General features: G+C 41.5%; 1 protein-coding gene across 1 annotated transcript; it reads left to right on the plus strand.

Annotated features, from left to right (window-relative positions):
• Positions 1-68: 68 nt before the first annotated feature.
• lifra (LIF receptor subunit alpha a) lies at positions 69-17,943 on the plus strand. Its single transcript, XM_061072393.1, has 18 exons — positions 69-196; positions 6,431-6,640; positions 6,906-7,042; positions 7,566-7,713; positions 7,934-8,206; positions 9,410-9,536; positions 10,467-10,603; positions 10,769-10,911; positions 11,133-11,286; positions 11,497-11,561; positions 11,840-12,074; positions 12,177-12,356; positions 12,591-12,692; positions 12,863-13,009; positions 13,222-13,359; positions 13,487-13,580; positions 13,769-13,835; positions 13,948-17,943. Exons 2-18 carry the CDS (start codon positions 6,535-6,537, stop codon positions 14,644-14,646), a joined length of 2,952 nt encoding a protein of 983 aa, XP_060928376.1. The 5' UTR covers positions 69-196; positions 6,431-6,534; the 3' UTR covers positions 14,647-17,943.
• The last annotated feature ends 254 nt before the right edge of the window (positions 17,944-18,197 follow it).

An 18,197-nucleotide genomic window follows, 5' to 3' on the forward strand; every position in this document is an offset into this window, starting at 1 on the left:
CCCATTGGTCCGCTCACCTGTCCATCAAGCGTCTGGCTCCCACTTTTCCAGTAATCGCAGCCACAGTGGGAGCAGCTCGGGAGACAGACCCAGGATCCCAGCGCAGTCCCAACAAGCCCCAGTTCATCTAAACAAGCTCGGTCACTGGGATTTAAACCCACAACCCCACCCAGGAGGACCCCCTGCCCCCCCTCAGGTACCGTTACCTCTGTTTCCCAGCTCTTAACCCTTTTTAAAACCAGTTCGAAATGTAAGCTAGCTGTGTTTTTCATATACCCCAAACACCAGTGGCCTGTGTGTGTGTCTGTCTGTCTGTGTGTGTGTGTTTGAGGTGGGGGTGCTGGCCTGTTAGAGGCATTACAATCCAAATCATCAGCAGGTCGACATACTACAAAGTCTCCCTTCACAAGATGGAGTTGAAATACAGCCTCCATTCCTGAGGTGTAGCCTGCTGTTGTTTACCAGGAGACTTGTAACGGTGCAACGTGCTGCTGTGGCTAATGCTAAGTGCTGTGATGATGCAGTTTGGGACACTTGCTGTATTTCTTTTCTTTTTTTTGTCTGGAAGAGCACAATCTGTTTTTTAAAATAGTTAATGGACATCAGTTTGTACAATATGTGACCCTGATTTATTAGTTTTACACCTTTTTTTTATGACATTTTTATTTCTGTCCTGGGAACCCTGAGGTGGGATGTGATCATGTGTATGTCATCATCATGGTTGACTGAAGAGGTTCAGATTAAATGGGATCAGATTTTCTTAATTGGCACCTAAAACTCTTTTTTTTTGCTGAGACATGAAGTTACTGAAGTAAACAGATAGATGAGTTAAACTCTGCAGTGCGAAGAATATTAATAATTTAGAGGGAAATGCTTCTATTTCTCTGTGTGTGTGTGTGTGTGTGTGTGTGTGTGTGTGTGTGTGTGTGTGTGTGTGTGTGTGTGTGTGTGTGTGTGTGTGTGTGTGTGTGTGTGTGTGTGTCGTCTAACTGTGTATTCGTATTATTTCTCTTCTATCCGCCATTCAATTTCTGCTTGTCCTGTCTTTATCGGTCCTGGATCAATGTCTTAATTTCTTATTATTTACTTTGAACATACGACATGGGCAGATATTGTCACTGATCTTCAGATTCAATTTAATATTTTCACAAACTTCAGAATCATTCCATTTTTATTAGATTCTTGCAGATTTTCTTCCAGAAGATACATTTCTGTGTTGCAAAAGCGGATTCTTAGAAATGTTACTGGAACTGGATACAGATAAAGTGCCTGGATACTAGAGTCACTGTTGTATGTTTTCTTTCAGTTGCTTGGCAGGTTCTGCCCTTAAAAATAGATAAGACTAGTTTGTGTAATTCTCTAAAGGATGGGGTTGGATTGGCATGTTTTTGAGGCTCAGTGTGTTTTATTGTCTGAAGCAGGTAATTTAGAAGCAATCATATAAAAGACACTAGCATATTTTCACTCTTTTACTCACTTCCTGTTGCCCCGAGACTCACATTTACATTCATTAAGGATTACAGGGACAAGGAAGGAAGGAAGGAAACGCTGTTTGGTTGTGATCCAAAAGCCACACACACACACACACACACACACACACACACACACACACAAACACACACGCAGAGAGAACTGAATGTCCCTTCACTGAGGTCAGCCCACCGAAATTTCACACAGATACACTCATCTGTTAACACACACTTTTTTTAAAACTTGCATTCACTCACTAGCATCCGGTCTTCCTCTTGTCCCGTCCTAAGGTCAGACATAAGTGGCAGCAACTTTAGCTCATGTTTCAAAATGCAGCTGCTCTCATATAGTACACCAAAGCCCCTGTGTGCTTATTTCTTTTGCCCTGGCGGTCGTCACATGACAGCGTAATGACAGTGTTGGTGAGTGTGGGCTGAGTTTTCTCTGGATTTGGCTCCAGCAGCCAGGCCAGTGTGGTTGTTATATTAAGGTGCTTTAAGGTTCTGGTGGCATATGGATAATACAGAAATTCTTCACTTTTGCCTGCTGCTGTTTGGAGCTAAATTAACATGATAAATATTACTGCTGATGTATAAAAGTTCTTATCACAACCTGATGTCTGTTTAGATAGTGATAATTCTTTTCAAGAAAGATTGTTGTGGTGTTTTCCATGAGTAGTTTTTTCCCCTCGGCTCCACACAGCGGTAGTTACGTGGGAGTAATGTTTGTTTTGGCTCCCATTCATTTTTGTCGTGGTTTTTGTTCTAGCAGGATAACATTTGGTTGTATGCTTGAGGCTGTGCTCCAGATTGAAGCTAGTGTTGAAACAGATGACAGATCAATAGCATTTGGATTTGATCAGATCAGGTTTTTAATATTAAACATTCGGTGGCTACAGCTTAAAGGTACCTGTGGGATCTGGAAACATGTGATGGCCAGTTGTTTTTATTTTAGACTGGATATGTAGCAACCATTAATCCCAGGGCTACATTAGGAATGTGGCATATGAAGCTCCCAGATACATACACATCAACTTAAAGCAAGCACACATTTTTCTAATCTTCAGATTCCCAGAATTAATAGACTGTAAATTCCACTCTTTCAAAGTTTTGCCAAACTTTTGACTGTTTTGTCCATCTTTCCCACCACTGCTCGGGTATTAATCATGCATGTTATGCAGTATCATGAAAAATTATATATTTTATAAGCTGATAAGCAGAAACGACATTCAACATTTTTTCGTTGGTACCTGGCACTTGGAAATCAGCAGAGTTTTGGTTCACTACCCTCACTGGTGTGATCCATTTTTGTCTGATCCAGCTTATGTTGAGACACACAGGACCCACAGGTCTGTTTACTAAGGACCTAGCACTTAGGGCCTCATTTATCTAAAGTAAACTGGGGACAAATTAAGCCTTTTAGAGCGAATCTGGATTCTAAGAAATGACTGCACCACATGCTGCTCAGTTACTCCAAAAGTCTTTCACAGGTCAATTGTCAAACAGAAAGAGTGGCAAAGTCCCGTATGGAGGGAGCCGGCAAACTCAAAATCCATGTTATTTTTTTTTTTTTTAGGTGAAGCTGTCCTTTTCTAAAGATAGGACTTCTGCAGGCATATGAGGATTTTAAGTAACAACAACACTGTTGTGGTTTCTGTAGTATCGTGGTCACATTCATCCCTGCTGCAAGGACAAGGACCAGAGCCCAGGAAAGAGCTATTGATTTGTGTGCTTGTGTGCATTCGTACAGCTATCAGTTTCCTTGAGAGATTTCCCAGAATCCAGAGCAGTTTTTTTTTCGGACTTCCCATCAGTGCATTATTTTTTGTTTTTTTCAGGGTTCGATGGTTGTAGGGTATATTAGAGATTTTAAAACAAAGATTTTCAAGGCTGTTGCTGAAGTTGGAAAAATAATCTCCAGGATCCAGGACCGCTAAAAGCATGTAGCTGCTTTTTTCATGTGGCGACCAGCTTGGCCTTCAACGGGCTTTGAAACCATTTTGGTGCAGCCACATAAGTGTGTGAAACATTGACTCTGCACAGCTGTATTTATGTTGAGCCATGCCTTTGAATTTCACTAGGAGGTGATGTCTTTAAGCCAGGAACACACTGGAAGACTTTAAAAAAACAGCACAGATTTTCTTTAGCAAAGGGTTCATATTGTGTCTTTAACTACGAGAAAACAGAAGAATCATTTTAGCTGCAGAAGCTGGATGGAGGCTCTGTGGTTTTGACATTTCATAAACAACAGCAATGGACCTTACACTATTATAGAAATGCCCAGTAAAAATATTTTTTGTTTACACAAAACAAACCACTGTATGGATTTGACCTTGACGTTCATCCATGTAGGCTACATGTCTGAGTATGAAGTCTTTTTAAAACCATGTGTGAAAGTACTTCAGGAGCCAGCGTTAAAGGCACATCTGGGATTTGAAATTCCTCTTTCACTCTCGCTGCTGAAGCAATCCCCCAAAGGAAAGAAACTGTTTACCAGATAAATGACGATCAACATGTTGTAGAGAAACTCCTGCAGACATCATGACTGCAAACAAGCTGTATTATTCCTCAATTCAAATGTGGTTACTCACCAACTTTTTTCACTTCCAAATAATATGATAAAATGTTTTTGAAATCCCCCTGTAATTAGTTTTTTTTCCCCACGCAGGGCATTTTATTCCTGTCCCTTCATTATGCCCTTCACCAGTTTAGATAAAAATGAAACCAACTGCTGGCTCAGAACAAAACTTAGAGGAGTCCCTGAGGCATGAGAAAATATGTGCTTGTCCCTTTTGCCCGTAGTGTGAGCGTCCTCTTCCCTGGAATCAGTGTGTTTTTGTAAGGGCGGGATCATGTTCACTGCCATGTTGTTACCTGTAGCAACTGTTTTTTCCCACTGTATGTGAAGAGTAAAAAACTGTATGTCATCTGTCATGTTGGTGTCAGAATTTGAGAGCAGGGTGGTGATTTCTTTCTGTTTTTAGGATGAATAGATCAGTGTCTGGCAAACCGACAGGATCTCTGTTGTCTGTTTTTTTAATCAATCAGGGCACAGACACGGTGTGAAATAACCTGTTGAGGTGTGTACCTGCATGTTTTTTCTACAGCTTGTGATGTTGCATAAATGGGTTTGACTCTTTTTAAGAGCATTGTTTTACTAAAGGTGTGAGACCTGTCCCAGCCTGTCCAAACGTAAACCAAGCAAGGTGCACCGCAGCATTTCGTTGACAGTTGAACCCAAAAAAACAGAATGAGTACGTAAACACGCCGGTTCATCCAGGTCAAGGCTCTTAACGGGAATATTGCAGCATATTTTTTTCTGGTTATATCAGGTGCAGCAATGTTGATCTTTCTCTTCTATATAGAAAAACAACAAGGTTGAGCTGACCTGGCCTTCCCCACATGGATGTTTTTACAGTTGACCTTATTTTCTGCTGTGTGCCACTCTGAAACCATTCATATCATGTTCTTGTCCATTGTTTTCCCCATTACTACAGTGCTCCAGCATTACTAATGTGGTTTTGTTGAAACCTTTATGTAAGTATTTCAGTTTTCCATTAAAGGTTAATCTCCCTAATATTTTCTCTATTAATCCTGTTGTCTGGAAGACAAATAGAAAATGTTGAGAATGTCTTCAGTTTCCGATAAATCGAAGAAAAGAAGTGAATCCCCAAAATGGATTCTTGGAAGAAGTTAGCAAATATTAAAAATAGATTGATGAACATCAATAAATTTGAATAATTTTTTCCGCTCTATTCTTGATTTAGTACACTTAAGCATTCAACCTGTTTGTTGTTAAAGGTTAAGTGAACAGTAATGTGGTCTATCTGTCGGTTATTTCACAACCTTGGTTTGATAAAGGAGCACAAAATGTAATAGTGTGTGGTCGTAGCGGTACAGCCGGACACAGCCAGTGAGCAACTTACAGCAGTGCCTGGAAAAGGAGAGGTGTTGACATTAGAAATGAGTAAACTGTGCAGTTTGTATAAACAAGTTTTTGCTGGGTGTGAAGGGAAAATAAATGACCTTAGTTTAAAAGTTCCTGTAAAGTTGTACATGTTCGATCTGGTACATCTTTGTTTGTTTTGATAGGTGCGTTTGTGGCAGAGAGTATGTTCAGCACGAAGAACAAATCAAAGTTCCTGTGTATCTTGTGAAAGAGGTTGAGCTTTTTCTGTTGCAAGTTTTCGCTTGCCCAAAGATTTTGCAGGACTGTGTACTCACATTCTTTTCTGTATATTTATATCTGAAATAACACTGGAACCTCAATGATACTGAAAGTAGTGCTGAATGTAGGCGAGGCACGTTTATATTGTAATCTCTTGCAGTGAAACCCTTATAGGTGGTCCAGTGCGCTGCAGCGTGTCAGGGCTCATGTCACTCTGCTGATAATCAAACTTGGCTGCCCATGGCCACCAGAGGAACGTCTGGGTCTGTACTCATGTACTCAGTCAAAAGGGCTTAAGCGTCTTCCCTCCGTTCCTCCAGGGACATTGTCTGGCACTGCCATCCCTGCATGCAAGTCAGCCACAGTCCAGACTGTTCTTGTTTTTGGTTCCACGATGGTGGAATGAACGGACAGATGTTGTCAGAGCCAGGAATCTCCTTGAAGACTCATCTCTTCCGAGAACCTGCGACACCTTAAAATGCCGAGACCGCACTTATTTGTATTGCACATATTTAACAGATAGACGTTTTATTTTACTGTAGGTAGCAGAATATCAGGTGAATAAGGACATAATTGCTTTGCATTATTTGAACTTCACAGTTTAACAACGACTGCTCTTAACCACCGCCCTCATATTTTGAAACAGCCATGTGTGTTGTCATGCAGTGAGTTTGATTTTAACTGAATACTTTTCTCACTTAGCTGAAAGAGCTGTCCGTGTGTGAGCAGATTTCTGTTTTATTCATTGTACAGTTAACATGTCTTTTTACATCTCTACTATCTTTTCCAACAGGGCCCCCTCTGTCTTGCCACTGGGGATGTCTAGACTGGTGTTACTGTAGTGGAGAAGACCACCGCCTTAACGTCTGCTAACAGTGGCTCGGCCAGTCCATCACCATGCCTCAATTAAGTGTCAGTCCCAGCTCAAAGTCTAACTGTTGCCCTCTCTGGCTCATCTGGGTTCTCCTGGGCCTCTCTGCTGTACACACTCATGCCAAAGATGGTAAGAACTGAACCGCGATACTAAAAGTTCCTCCTTTCACATTGTGACGAAGCAATAATCTACAGCGCTCAATGCACATGTTTTTAAACGTTTTGAGTATTGATCCAGTACAGCAGTTGCTAATGGAAAGGTTTCCTCTTTGGTTCTATGGGGCTGATATTAAATCGATGAACGCTCATTCAGACTCTGCTGATTGAAACTTAACTTGTGTACTTTGCCATTCAAATTGAATTGTCCTGTTCTGATCGTTCTTTTTCTTTTCCAGTCCTCAGTGTACCCCAGCAGGTGAGCCTATCGCCCAACAGGTTCGCACGGCAGCTGTCCATTTCGTGGCTGGGAGGAGCCGCCACAACGTTTGACCTCATGATCCTTAGAACTGAACTCAATGAAAGTGCCTTCTACGTAAGAACATTTCTTTTCTGTAAATTTGTTCCCTTGTTTTTCTTGTTATTATGTTAGTTGCACTCTCACGTCACAGGATTTTTGAGACTGATACAAATATTGATATCTGCATGTTTCAAAGATTGGATGGTGATATATTGGGCAATATTTTTTACATAACTATATAAATAGAAATTGTACTGTGTACGTACTGAGCCGATAATTTCAGTTAATTTTGTCACTACTCCCTGGTGGTCTCATGTCATTTATCGGCTGACCCACAAGCCATTACAATAATACTGCAATTAGCTAATATCTGTAAAATGTATTTTATATAATATATTTTTGTAATTAATTCGCCTTTGCAGCCCATTATGCTTTATTTGTTAATTTGATTTCCCAATAAGTCGTTGGTTATGCAGATGATTTAATAATCCAGAGGAGTTTGGTCCTTATCCTGGTTGAGCTCCTGTGAGACTCAGCAGTTTTCATCCACCAGGTTCCTTCTGTTTCCCTCACTGTTTCCTCTGTGTGTTATTTGTAGGAGACACTGTCTGTGAATCCAGTGAGTGGTCAACACCTGTGGAACTGGACCTCAGCTGAACCTCTGGAATGCACCTCTCTGTCGATCAAAGTCCGCTCAAGAGATGGACTCATGACAAGTGAATGGAGCAACACTCAGATACTTCAAGGTCAGGCAGACAATAAATACATCCACGTGTATTATAGGACACCAAGAAAACAGATAAACATGAAAAGTGCTTTGTCTGACATGTTAATTTTTGAAAAACTGAAATCTAATCTGTTTTGCCAAAGAAAATGGATAGATATATTTCGATGCCGCTCTCCACTTTTGGGCTTTGGTTAGACATTTATAACATTCTGCTCTTTCTCTCTCTTACTCCTTTACAGGAAATGATCTCCCCAGCAATGACAAATTCCAGGTTTATCCCCTGGATACAATTGTACCTGTGGGGGCCAATACTACCTTCTGCTGCATTGTGGAGGAGGGGAAGGTCTTTGGTGATCTCCTCTACAGTGGCGCTGTGATGAATACGACTCGACTCAGCAGGCGGACTTACGCCAGCACGATGGTTAATCAAGGACCATCCGTCAGCTCTGGAACCAACGTTATCTGTTACGATAGCCTGAGGGCTATTGCTGGAGCCGTGGTGTTTGTTGGATGTAAGATGACTCAAGGCTCTTATATACTACTACGTGTCCGTTTCTCGGAGAGGTCTCAGCGGGGGGCAAAGAGTCTTTTTGATTTTTACTTCTCCGACACAGTCCGTCGGAAAAAATTCATCGCCAAACCCATAGGTGGCGCAACGGAAGACGAGCTCAGAGAAGCCTACCCCATTTGGGAAGAAGAAGTCCACGTGTCTCTGTTTACATGTTAGCCTGCCTCGCACACACTGAACCATGGCAACTAACAGAACTAAATAAAGTGACACCCAGCAGGTCAAGATGCTGATGTAATCGTTTCTTAGCGCAGCGGTTCCCCGGTCTTGTTTCCGAACTGTGTTGCTGATTCCACAGCTTGAATCTGCTTGAGGCTACATGTAGCTAGAAGCTACCCGGAGCTAGCTCCCCCCCAGCTTCCACACACAGTCAGCAGGGACTCCCGGCACTAACAACTACTATCCAGTGTTTGCTTCTAACCTGACGGTATTATAGAAACAGTGTCATGATAGAAGTGGAATTAAAGTCGTGACGGCGGGTTCTTGCACTGTTACCACCGCAGTTAGCATGGTGGCTAGCCTAGCCTGCTAGCGCCGTTTTGAAAGCTCGTTATAACCGTCTGTGACCGTGCACACATGCCCTCAGTACTCTAACGAGCCACCGTCAGCCGGACAACTCCGCTGGCTTAACACACACGTCACATTAATCGTAGAATCATAGTTGTGTTCGTGTTTGTTGCTACAAGTAAACAGGAAGTTTGAGGTCCGGAAATGATGTCATACGGAAATGATGTCGTTCGCGGACCAATCACAGCCAAGAGCGGTCCGTCGGGTCTCCAACATGAAGACGGATAGTTAGAAAAATCAGACGTGTACGAAAAGCTGTCCGAAGCACTCGGAGAGGGCGTTTCACGACGGATAGGGCGGTCTTATCTGTCCGTAATAGAAAAAACGGAGAGGCATAAATTGGCCTTAAGAACTGATGAGCTAGTACTAAGTGAATTGGATGCAGCTTGCACATCAGTTAGTGAACAGCTTGTGAATAGGTATTGGTCATAAGGGATAACTGCAGGAATAACATGTTAAAAAGTCTTTAGATTATTTCAGAGCATTTCTTAATAATCTCAGCAAGTATTTAAATGTTTGCAGTGTGTATTTATACATATACTGTATGTATTGAGCTTCTATTTGGTGACCCTCTCCCTAGATCCACCTCTGCTCAGTGATTTTGTGTGTGAAACTCACGACTTAACCTCAGCTGTATGCCATTGGACTGAAGCGCGAGACACACACATCTATGGCAAACGGGGAGTACGCTACTCGCTGAACAAGAGGTACCACAATCACACTTGCAGGCACAATGAATTAAAGTAGCTAAACTTCACTTCTCCTCAGCTCATACATGTGTGCAGCCAATTGGCTGTAACCCGACCTGATACCTGATACTATGTCTGAAACCACAGGGCTGGGGTTGATCAGCAGAACTGTACCCGCACTTTGTCACAAACTGTAGGACACAAACTCACCATGTGTAGCTATTAATATTCAAACTAAAATCACACATCTGCTCTCAGAAAACCCTGTATTGGGTCTGTGTTGCTTTACTCCACAAATTTGCTTCACCAAAGTGAATCGGAACAGGCCGCAGACTTTCAAATAGTCGAGGTTTAGTTATGCAGTCCACACCAGAGTTCATTCTGCATGATCATACTGCACCTTTACAATATAATCTGTATCTGACTCAGATCCCAGAGGCCTTTTAATAGGAAAAAGCACATTCTTTTGGAATCTCCCAGTAGAAAGTCACAAAGGTTTGGGACAGAGATGGCATTGATGGAGTGATGTCCACTTACCGGGATGTGGTGCGATGTCACTGTTTTGTAGAGACCGTAGATTTGCATTATTGATGATCATTCCCCTGCCTTTCTTCAAAATGTGTTTTTTGCCCAGAAAAATATCTATCAAGAGCGAGAGGATGACAAGAAATATGAAGCACTTAGTCTAAGTAACCACTCGCAGCTTCTGCGTGTGGACTGATTGAGGGTTGACCATCAGCCAGCACTTTTACAGGAACTGTCTCAAGGCTGGCCGGAGAAATTGTTGCATTATGAATGTGTTTGGGCCTGTGTCTGTATCATTAGGTTAGATGAGTATCTAAAGTGGTTATCTTTTATTTCAATTTAATCAGGTTGTTTTTATTTTTCTCATTCTTAGCTCAAATCTGTGGTTTATTCATTTATTTCTGTGATTTTTTCTATTTTTAGGGATTGTCCTCGGGGAAAGCAGCAGCAGAAGCATAAAGTGTGTACTGTGGACCATTGGGAGGGTAACTGGACACTGGTAGCTGTGAATTTTCTCGGCCAGTACAGCCTCAATGACTCTGCTGAAATCCTTAACAGAGGTAGGGATATCAACTTCACTTTATTCATACAACAACAGGAACAGTACACATCAAAGAAGAATTCATACGCTTGTTTTTAAATCAAATGTTTAAAGCAGGGATGAGAATAGACATGAAATACACCCATAATAGTTCACTTATTTTTGTTTAACCGTTTCCCCTCAGTGCATCCAGTAGCACCAACCAAAGTGAGCTCTGTTGTCGATGCCTGGAATGCCACTGTGCTGTGGCAGTGGAAGTACAGGAGCTATTCCTCCCTGGGTCTTGTCTGTCAGGTCGAGCTCACCTGCCATGGATCCAAAACAAATGTAAGCAGAGTTGACGACTGCTACCTTACTTCTTGTTTTCGTTTTCGAACCCTCTGTCTGTTTGTGTGTCTATATGAAACAGTATCCCTTCCGTTCTTTCAACACATTTCCATTACAACATACTAATGACCCGCTGCATTATTACTCTCCTCGGCATGTTCTCTCCACTTGTGTGACCATGGGTTTACCAAACAGTAATGAAGTCTGATGTTTGCTTGCAGCTTACCGTCTCTGGTGTGGGTCTGCAGTCTGTGGTGCTGTCAGACCTTTATCCTGATGAAGATTACAGTGTTCAAGTCCGCTGTGGTGCCCAGCTCAATTTCTGGAAGTGGGGCAACTGGAGCGAAGCGTTTACCTTCAAAACTAACACTTATGGTAACAATGTATATTTATAAACATAACAAGAGTTCTTGCACAAGGTCCATTCACTATAAGTTAAGTTGAATTTTTGCTCCCTTGATTGGGTACGAAATAAATGACCTTTCGTCATCTTTATATTGCCTTATATTTTAAATGGTAGCACCAGCAGTAATGCTGCTTCTCCTTTGGAACTGAAGACTAAATGTGATTTTCTCTTCTCTCCAGTTCCAGAGGCTCCTGATGTATGGATTTGGATGAACGGAGACAACACCGGGCAGATTGTTTGGAAGGTGATCCTGTTTTTTTGTGTCTAATTGAATTCTTTTAGATGCCTTGCAAATGTTACTATGAAAAGCATAGATTTTTAACTTGTAAATATGTATATATAAATATGCCATAGTCTGGGTTTTTACTATTTTAGTCTTAAAGGAAAGATTTCTTGCCCTTTTTTTTCACGGCAATTTGTGGAATTGTCAGGAATTTCTGAAATCTGAAAGAAAGCATAATAAAATGTTTCCATTTTTGTTGTCGTCCCTGTTTTTCTCCCTTTTAATGTGTTCTATTCTAGCCTCTGACAAGAAGACAGAGCCACGGTCAGATCACAGGTTATGAATTCACTCTCTGGAGCGCTGAAGAAAATGTACAGCACACACAGATTTTTTCACCTGGAGCTACTGCTGCACCAATCAACTTCACCCAGATCGCTGCCTTCAGCAGTGACAAGATCATTGCAACCATCATGGCAAAGAATGTTAAGGGCTCATCTCAACCTGCCAGTGTGGTCGTACCTCTACGTTTGACAGGTATGTGGAAAAGGAGAGTGTGTTTGGGATTGAGTAGATATTACAGAAAATAAAAGCCAAAAAATGTAAACTGTAAATTTATTTCCTTTTTTCCATATGCAGAACCCCTTGCTTTGTCCAGGGCAGTTTACACAGAGAGCGGTTTCCCTCTGACCTGGCAGAGCGATGCCAACGCTACCGGTGGTTATGTAGTAGAATGGATAGATGCTGTCTGCACGAGGGACTGCTCCGTGGAGTGGATCAAGGTGGCCGCTGGACACACAAATGTGTCCGTAGTGTCGGGTAAGCAATCCTTAAAACCTCCTGTGGTTTGTGAAAATAGATAATTGTTTTTAGCATATTCAAAACATCCTGTATATATCACGACTGTATTTGTCCCTCTATTTTTGGTTATTCCAAAAGAAAATAGGATTTTATCTCTTCACCAACTTATGTAAATACATTTAACATAAATATAACTGTAACCTCTGCTGTCAAATATGAAATAATTCTGTAAATCTTCTCCTTTGCCATCAGCCAACTTCCAGCCGGGTGTGAGGTACATCTTTTCCTTGTACGGCTGCTCCTCTGAAGGCCGGGAGCTGCTTCAGCGCCAGCAGGGATATGTGCAGGAGCTGGGTAAGGACCACACAGCATGAGGAGAGCTTATCCTTCCAGAATCAGAACAAGCAATGACTCCAGAAAAATCGTAAACTGCATTTATAGTGCTGACTCTTTGTTCTGATTGTCTCTGGTATGCCTCCCCTCTCAATCAATTTTCTTTTCTCCATTCCTTGCTGCTACCACAGTCCCTTCCAGTTCTGTCCTTCTGTCAACCAGTCAGCAGAACTCGGATGTTCTTCTCTCCTGGGGAGAGATCCCACTGCTCAACAGAAGAGGTTTCCTCCTGGGCTACAATGTTTACAACAGTACTGGCTCTGAACTCAAACTTCTAGGTAAATGTTACAATGTTGTTGTTCCAGTAAAGTACTTGAAAAAGGAATTTGATACAAAACAGTAATTACAACATACTAAAGATATTTTCGAAAGGGCATCTGTTTCCTGTTAATCTCATTCAATGTCCTCCTCATTCCTCCCCCTCCTACTGCCTACTTTTTTCCCCGTCCTGTGCCTCTCTCCTATTGTTTTTCCTGTTTTCGTTGAACAGTAAATCTGCCAGATAAAGAAAACAGGAGCTACACAGTGAAGGGGCTGTCTGAGGGCTCCCATAAATTTACTGTTAAGGCCTACACCTCGGCCGGCGAAGACACAGGTGCTACTGGCTCCATTACACTGGAGCTATACGGTATGTGTAGTAATCTGTACGCCTACAACATCAGACTGTAACAACGTTTGTGTTTAATCCACAGTTATTATTTTACGGCTATAGAAGAGAAAAAAATAATCATCTTTCTTTTCTACGGTTTTCACAGCTGACTGGCTGATCCTGGAGATCCTGACTTCTCTGGGAATCACAACCTTATTCCTCGTCATTGTCACCTTCATCTGCTACAAGAAGAGAAAATGGTGAGACTTTTTTTATCTCCTCTCCTGTGTCTCTCTCCTGTTTTTATTTGTCTTTCATAGTCAATGTTACACGTTCGCACAAATCCACAATAAGCTCTGCACTGCATCTAAAAGGAGCTACTAGAAAGAATGATTATAATTAGCTTAGGCTTTTTTTTTGACAATCTGACATATTACTTTACTAACAGGGTGAAAAAGGCATTCTATCCAGACATACCTGAGCCCAAGCTGCCCGGTGATTGGTCCAGACGACAGGTACCGTATAGTTTGATATATTTCCCTATTTTTATACCTATGGTCCTGTTTGAAATTGGTTCTCCCCATTTAAACTGACTGGGTTAATGGTTAATCACTCTGTATCTTACAGGGGCCGTTGGACGTGAAGCCATCTTCCCATAGTATAATGCACATTGTAGAAAAGCCTGATTGGGATTCTAGTAAGGAGGCACTCGTTGTCATTCCTGAAGAAGATGAGGAAGAAGAGGGGCAGGGGATTGGAGATGAGCCAGTTGACACAGATGAGCCAACGTCGTTACGCTACTACAACCAAGTAGTAGATGAGAGGCCCATAAGACCACGTTACCCAGACTCCTCTGATTCCTCTGCATCTTCTTTGGATTCAGCACGCACTGATGTGACGTACACAGGAATCCAGACGTCAGGGTCGTCATTGGTCTTCCAGCTGGATTCACAGGGCTCTGCCGAGGGCCACCAACCCCACACTGATATGTCTGTCAGTGGTGGAGGAGGAGGTGGAGGTGGAGGGGACTACAGGCCCCAGATGCAAGCTAGAGCCCCAAATGATGACATTGACCTGGTTTCCTCTGAGCCTTTCATAGAGGCTGCCAGTGGTGGGGGCTATAAACCCCAGAGCTCTTGGCATTTGGACTCCCCCGTGGAGGGCGAGGAAAATGGAGGCCGGGCCCCGTCTCTCGGATCCCCCACTTCTGTCGCTTCCACTCAGTTTCTCCTCCCTGATGGAGAAGAACACACAGAGGAGAGGCGACAGCCATCATCATCAGCAACAACCTGGTTCACCAATCTGCTGTCATCCACAAAACCGTGATATGATCTCTGTGTCACTGCTGGAGGGGTCAACATTTAACTTTGAGATTCATTACTGTTACCAGTGTCATGCATCAAACAGGTTTAACCCAAATGGTCTTAGTAAATATGCCCTCTAATGTAGCTCTACATCCTTATGTTTGCATTTCGACAGCAGGTTAATGATCGTATTTAAGGTGTCTATTTCCACACATACAGATATACACATATATTGTTAAATATCATAAATCTAAAACTGTATATTTATACGTCAAACATTTCTATTCTGACAACGATTCTCTTCCACATATTTCTTCAGACCTCTTTTCTTTTGTTGCTGCCCCTGGTAACCTGGTTGGTGGCTTTTACGATAAATCACAGCCTTTACTGTGACTCCCTGTAATGGGCATTTAGCGATGGCATATCCAATGTTTCAGTTGACTCTGTCCAGTTCTTAGCTTACGTTTCACATGTTGTTAGTTTTCGTGATGTGAACTTTACTACACTACAAAATAAACTGAAAACAAGAATACTTTGATCCAAAGATCCAAGACCGAAGGACATTTTTAACAGAACACTACAGACGAGTGTTTGAACAGAAGGTAGCTGAGAAGACATAAATCCTCTCTTCACTCTTTCCCCGTCTTGTGATAGCCGTTGTTTTGGGTAATCTTGCCTGCTTTCTGACCACTGATGAGCTACTGAAAGGAAACGAAACTGAAATGCAAATTGAAAATTGCACTTACAAAACAAAAACGGTCATTATTTTACACAGATACTGGAGTGGTGCTTTCTATTGCAGTCTGGAATTGTGTGGGCGATGAGCCCAGTACACTGATATAAGCTAGAATATGATTACACACTGATGTAATTTTATGAATGAACACTATTCTGTTATGTTTGCATGTTATTGTTATGATGTCTTCCTTAACCAGTAGAGTTTTATTTTTTTAATTGTCATAGACATGCAGTTCATTTCACTGTCGGGCCAGTGGCATTTTTTTTATTATGTTGCGAATTATCCTCAAGTTGATGGTTGGACAAATTATGTGAGTTAACTTGTAAGGGTAATTACATTGTTTAAATCCTTTTTCACGTGCTGCCTGAATGTCAAACATAATGAACCAGACTCTGCCCAGTGCATACGTCTGCTAACAGTCCTCTTATGAATTTAATTTAAATTCAATAGATCTGCATTTTTAGCTGCACCAAATTGCACACACTCAGATACCAGTGCCCTAAACGTGACAGACTTTTTTTTCTATCAAGATCCACAAATCCTTCTCTGAGAAATCAATGAAAACGTTAAAGAAAACTTCCTTGATCCTCCCCCCAGATTCAGATCTGCACCAACATTTAATGGGTTCTTCCTTTGGTCTTGCCCCACAAAACTTCAGGGAAATTGGTAGAGTTGTTTTTGTGTAATCTTAACTAATAATCAAACAAATGCAGATGACAACATAAGCTCATTTGCAGAGGTAATTATTTACAACAATGCAGTTTGCAACTGAAAAGAAATGCAGTGCTTAAAGCACACAGGCATGGAGTGTTATGTACAAAAGTTCTGGTTAATATAGATACTTCATACTTTTTTCTTTTGTTGCATTATTTTTAAACCCAGACAGAATGTGGACTTGGTGTGCTTAGGAGCTTGTTTATTTTTTGCTAGAGACCTGAGTCTACTTTTAAAGTTCTTTTTTTAAGTTGATTGTTTATCTTTTAATTGCAGAGTTTTCCTGAAGGCACCATGTCATGTTTTGTGATTGTAGAAAGGGACCAAGGGAAAAGTGGAGTCTATAATTTGAGCTTTTGTTGACAAACGTGGGGGAAAGGTTGTGTGACTATTTGTTGCTTGGCAGCAATTTCACATCTTTGTCATGGTGTCCTAGCCCAAGTACCCTTCACATACTCCATGAGCTTTCCACTTGTGTATGTACAGTGTGTGTGTGTGTGTGTGAAGGATGCACCATTGGCTGGTCTTCCAAAAAGCATCATTATGCAAATATTATCCTTTGACATCAAAGTAAAGTGGTAACCAAGATGTTTTTCAGTTAGACCCTGGTGTGGCAACCTGCTGTCCGTTGTTTCTCAGTGCCTCCAGCCAACAAGCTTTAAGCAAAACTACTGTGACATGACTGATGAGTTAGATGGATGTATGTGGCTTCACTGATGAACTCATAACAGTCAGGCAGTCCTCTTTGACTACTGAGAAAAATATATCCCCTCTTTCTCTTTATCTCGTTACACTGATCTGAAGTTTAACTTTTAAATTGATCCTGCCCCAGCCGAGCTGAGTGAAGCGTTTGATTATGTGAGATCAGATCAGTGACGATCACTTCCAGACGGTGGTGTAGGGTGGCTAAAGTTTTGAGTATTTAAACATGGCTGCAAATTGTTTTCCTTTAAAGCCTGCTTTCTTAGACCGGCAGCGCTTTGGAGTCTAACCTATGAACGCTATGTGTTAGAGGCTTTTATGTTGATTTGGATCAACAAAATGGCAACTTTTGATTTGTCTCAAAATCTCTGTTTTTGTATAACTAACTGTATATTAAAATGTTTATTCCATTTTATTCCTTCTAACAAGACAAAATACTAAGGTGTTTTACATTGGAAAAGATATACTCTATATTGCAACATGCAGAGTTAATGTTGACTAACCAGATTTCTTGAGATAGAAAAGGTTTGTGTTGAGGACACCAGATATATTAAGTCCTAATAAAGGTGTTGTGTGTAAATCCATGAAAAGCTTTTTAAAGTGTGTCTGGAAAAAAAACATGTAAATTAATTAGAAATGTGATCCTGTCCTGGTTCTTAGTTTAGCCTGCTTTGCATTACTAGCTTATCGCAGCAGTGTCGTTTTGCCACATTGTAAGTAGGGCCAGAAAACTCACCATGCAGACTCACACATGGCAACTGCTGACGTGCAATTTTCCATTCAGTCCATTATCTTTTCCCAATGTCCATCCACACTTTTAATTGGCGCCTGTGTTTGGGGATTATGCAGGATTACAGCCGGGTACACTCGCTGCCTTACACATCTTCATCTCTGGCCCTAGATGTTCTGCTGAATCGATGCATGCTGTATATACCATTACTAAACAAACAGCTCCATGTTTCCCTATAGCTTTAAAACACATGACTGAAGTATCATGCACCTGAACATGCTTTAAAATCCATGATGTTTTGCAGAAATATTTTTTGCATTAACTGAATAAAGAGACACAGTGAAGTGCTAAGCGAATGAATAAATATTAACACTAATAACACAAAGTGAAACGCTACTTGTTTAATGGCAATAAAGTTATTTGTCTGGCCGCTACGTGTGTGTTGTTCATTTGTCTCATACCATCAAAGGACTATGGTTGTATTTGGTGAGGACACAACTTGAGATTGTTTTTTATTCACACAAAGACCCAGAAGAATTACTTAACGTGTTAAAGTGCCCGGTTTAACTATTATAAATTATCCCTCGATAATAAAAAGGCATGTTTACTTTTCTCGGATCTGGCACCGCCCACTCTGCTGCGTGTGTGCCCCCCTAAAGCACCCCGGGCAACCCCGTTGACACGTCGC

Source organism: Limanda limanda, chromosome 5 (genome assembly GCF_963576545.1).
Source record: "Limanda limanda chromosome 5, fLimLim1.1, whole genome shotgun sequence".
NCBI lineage: Eukaryota > Metazoa > Chordata > Actinopteri > Pleuronectiformes > Pleuronectidae > Limanda > Limanda limanda.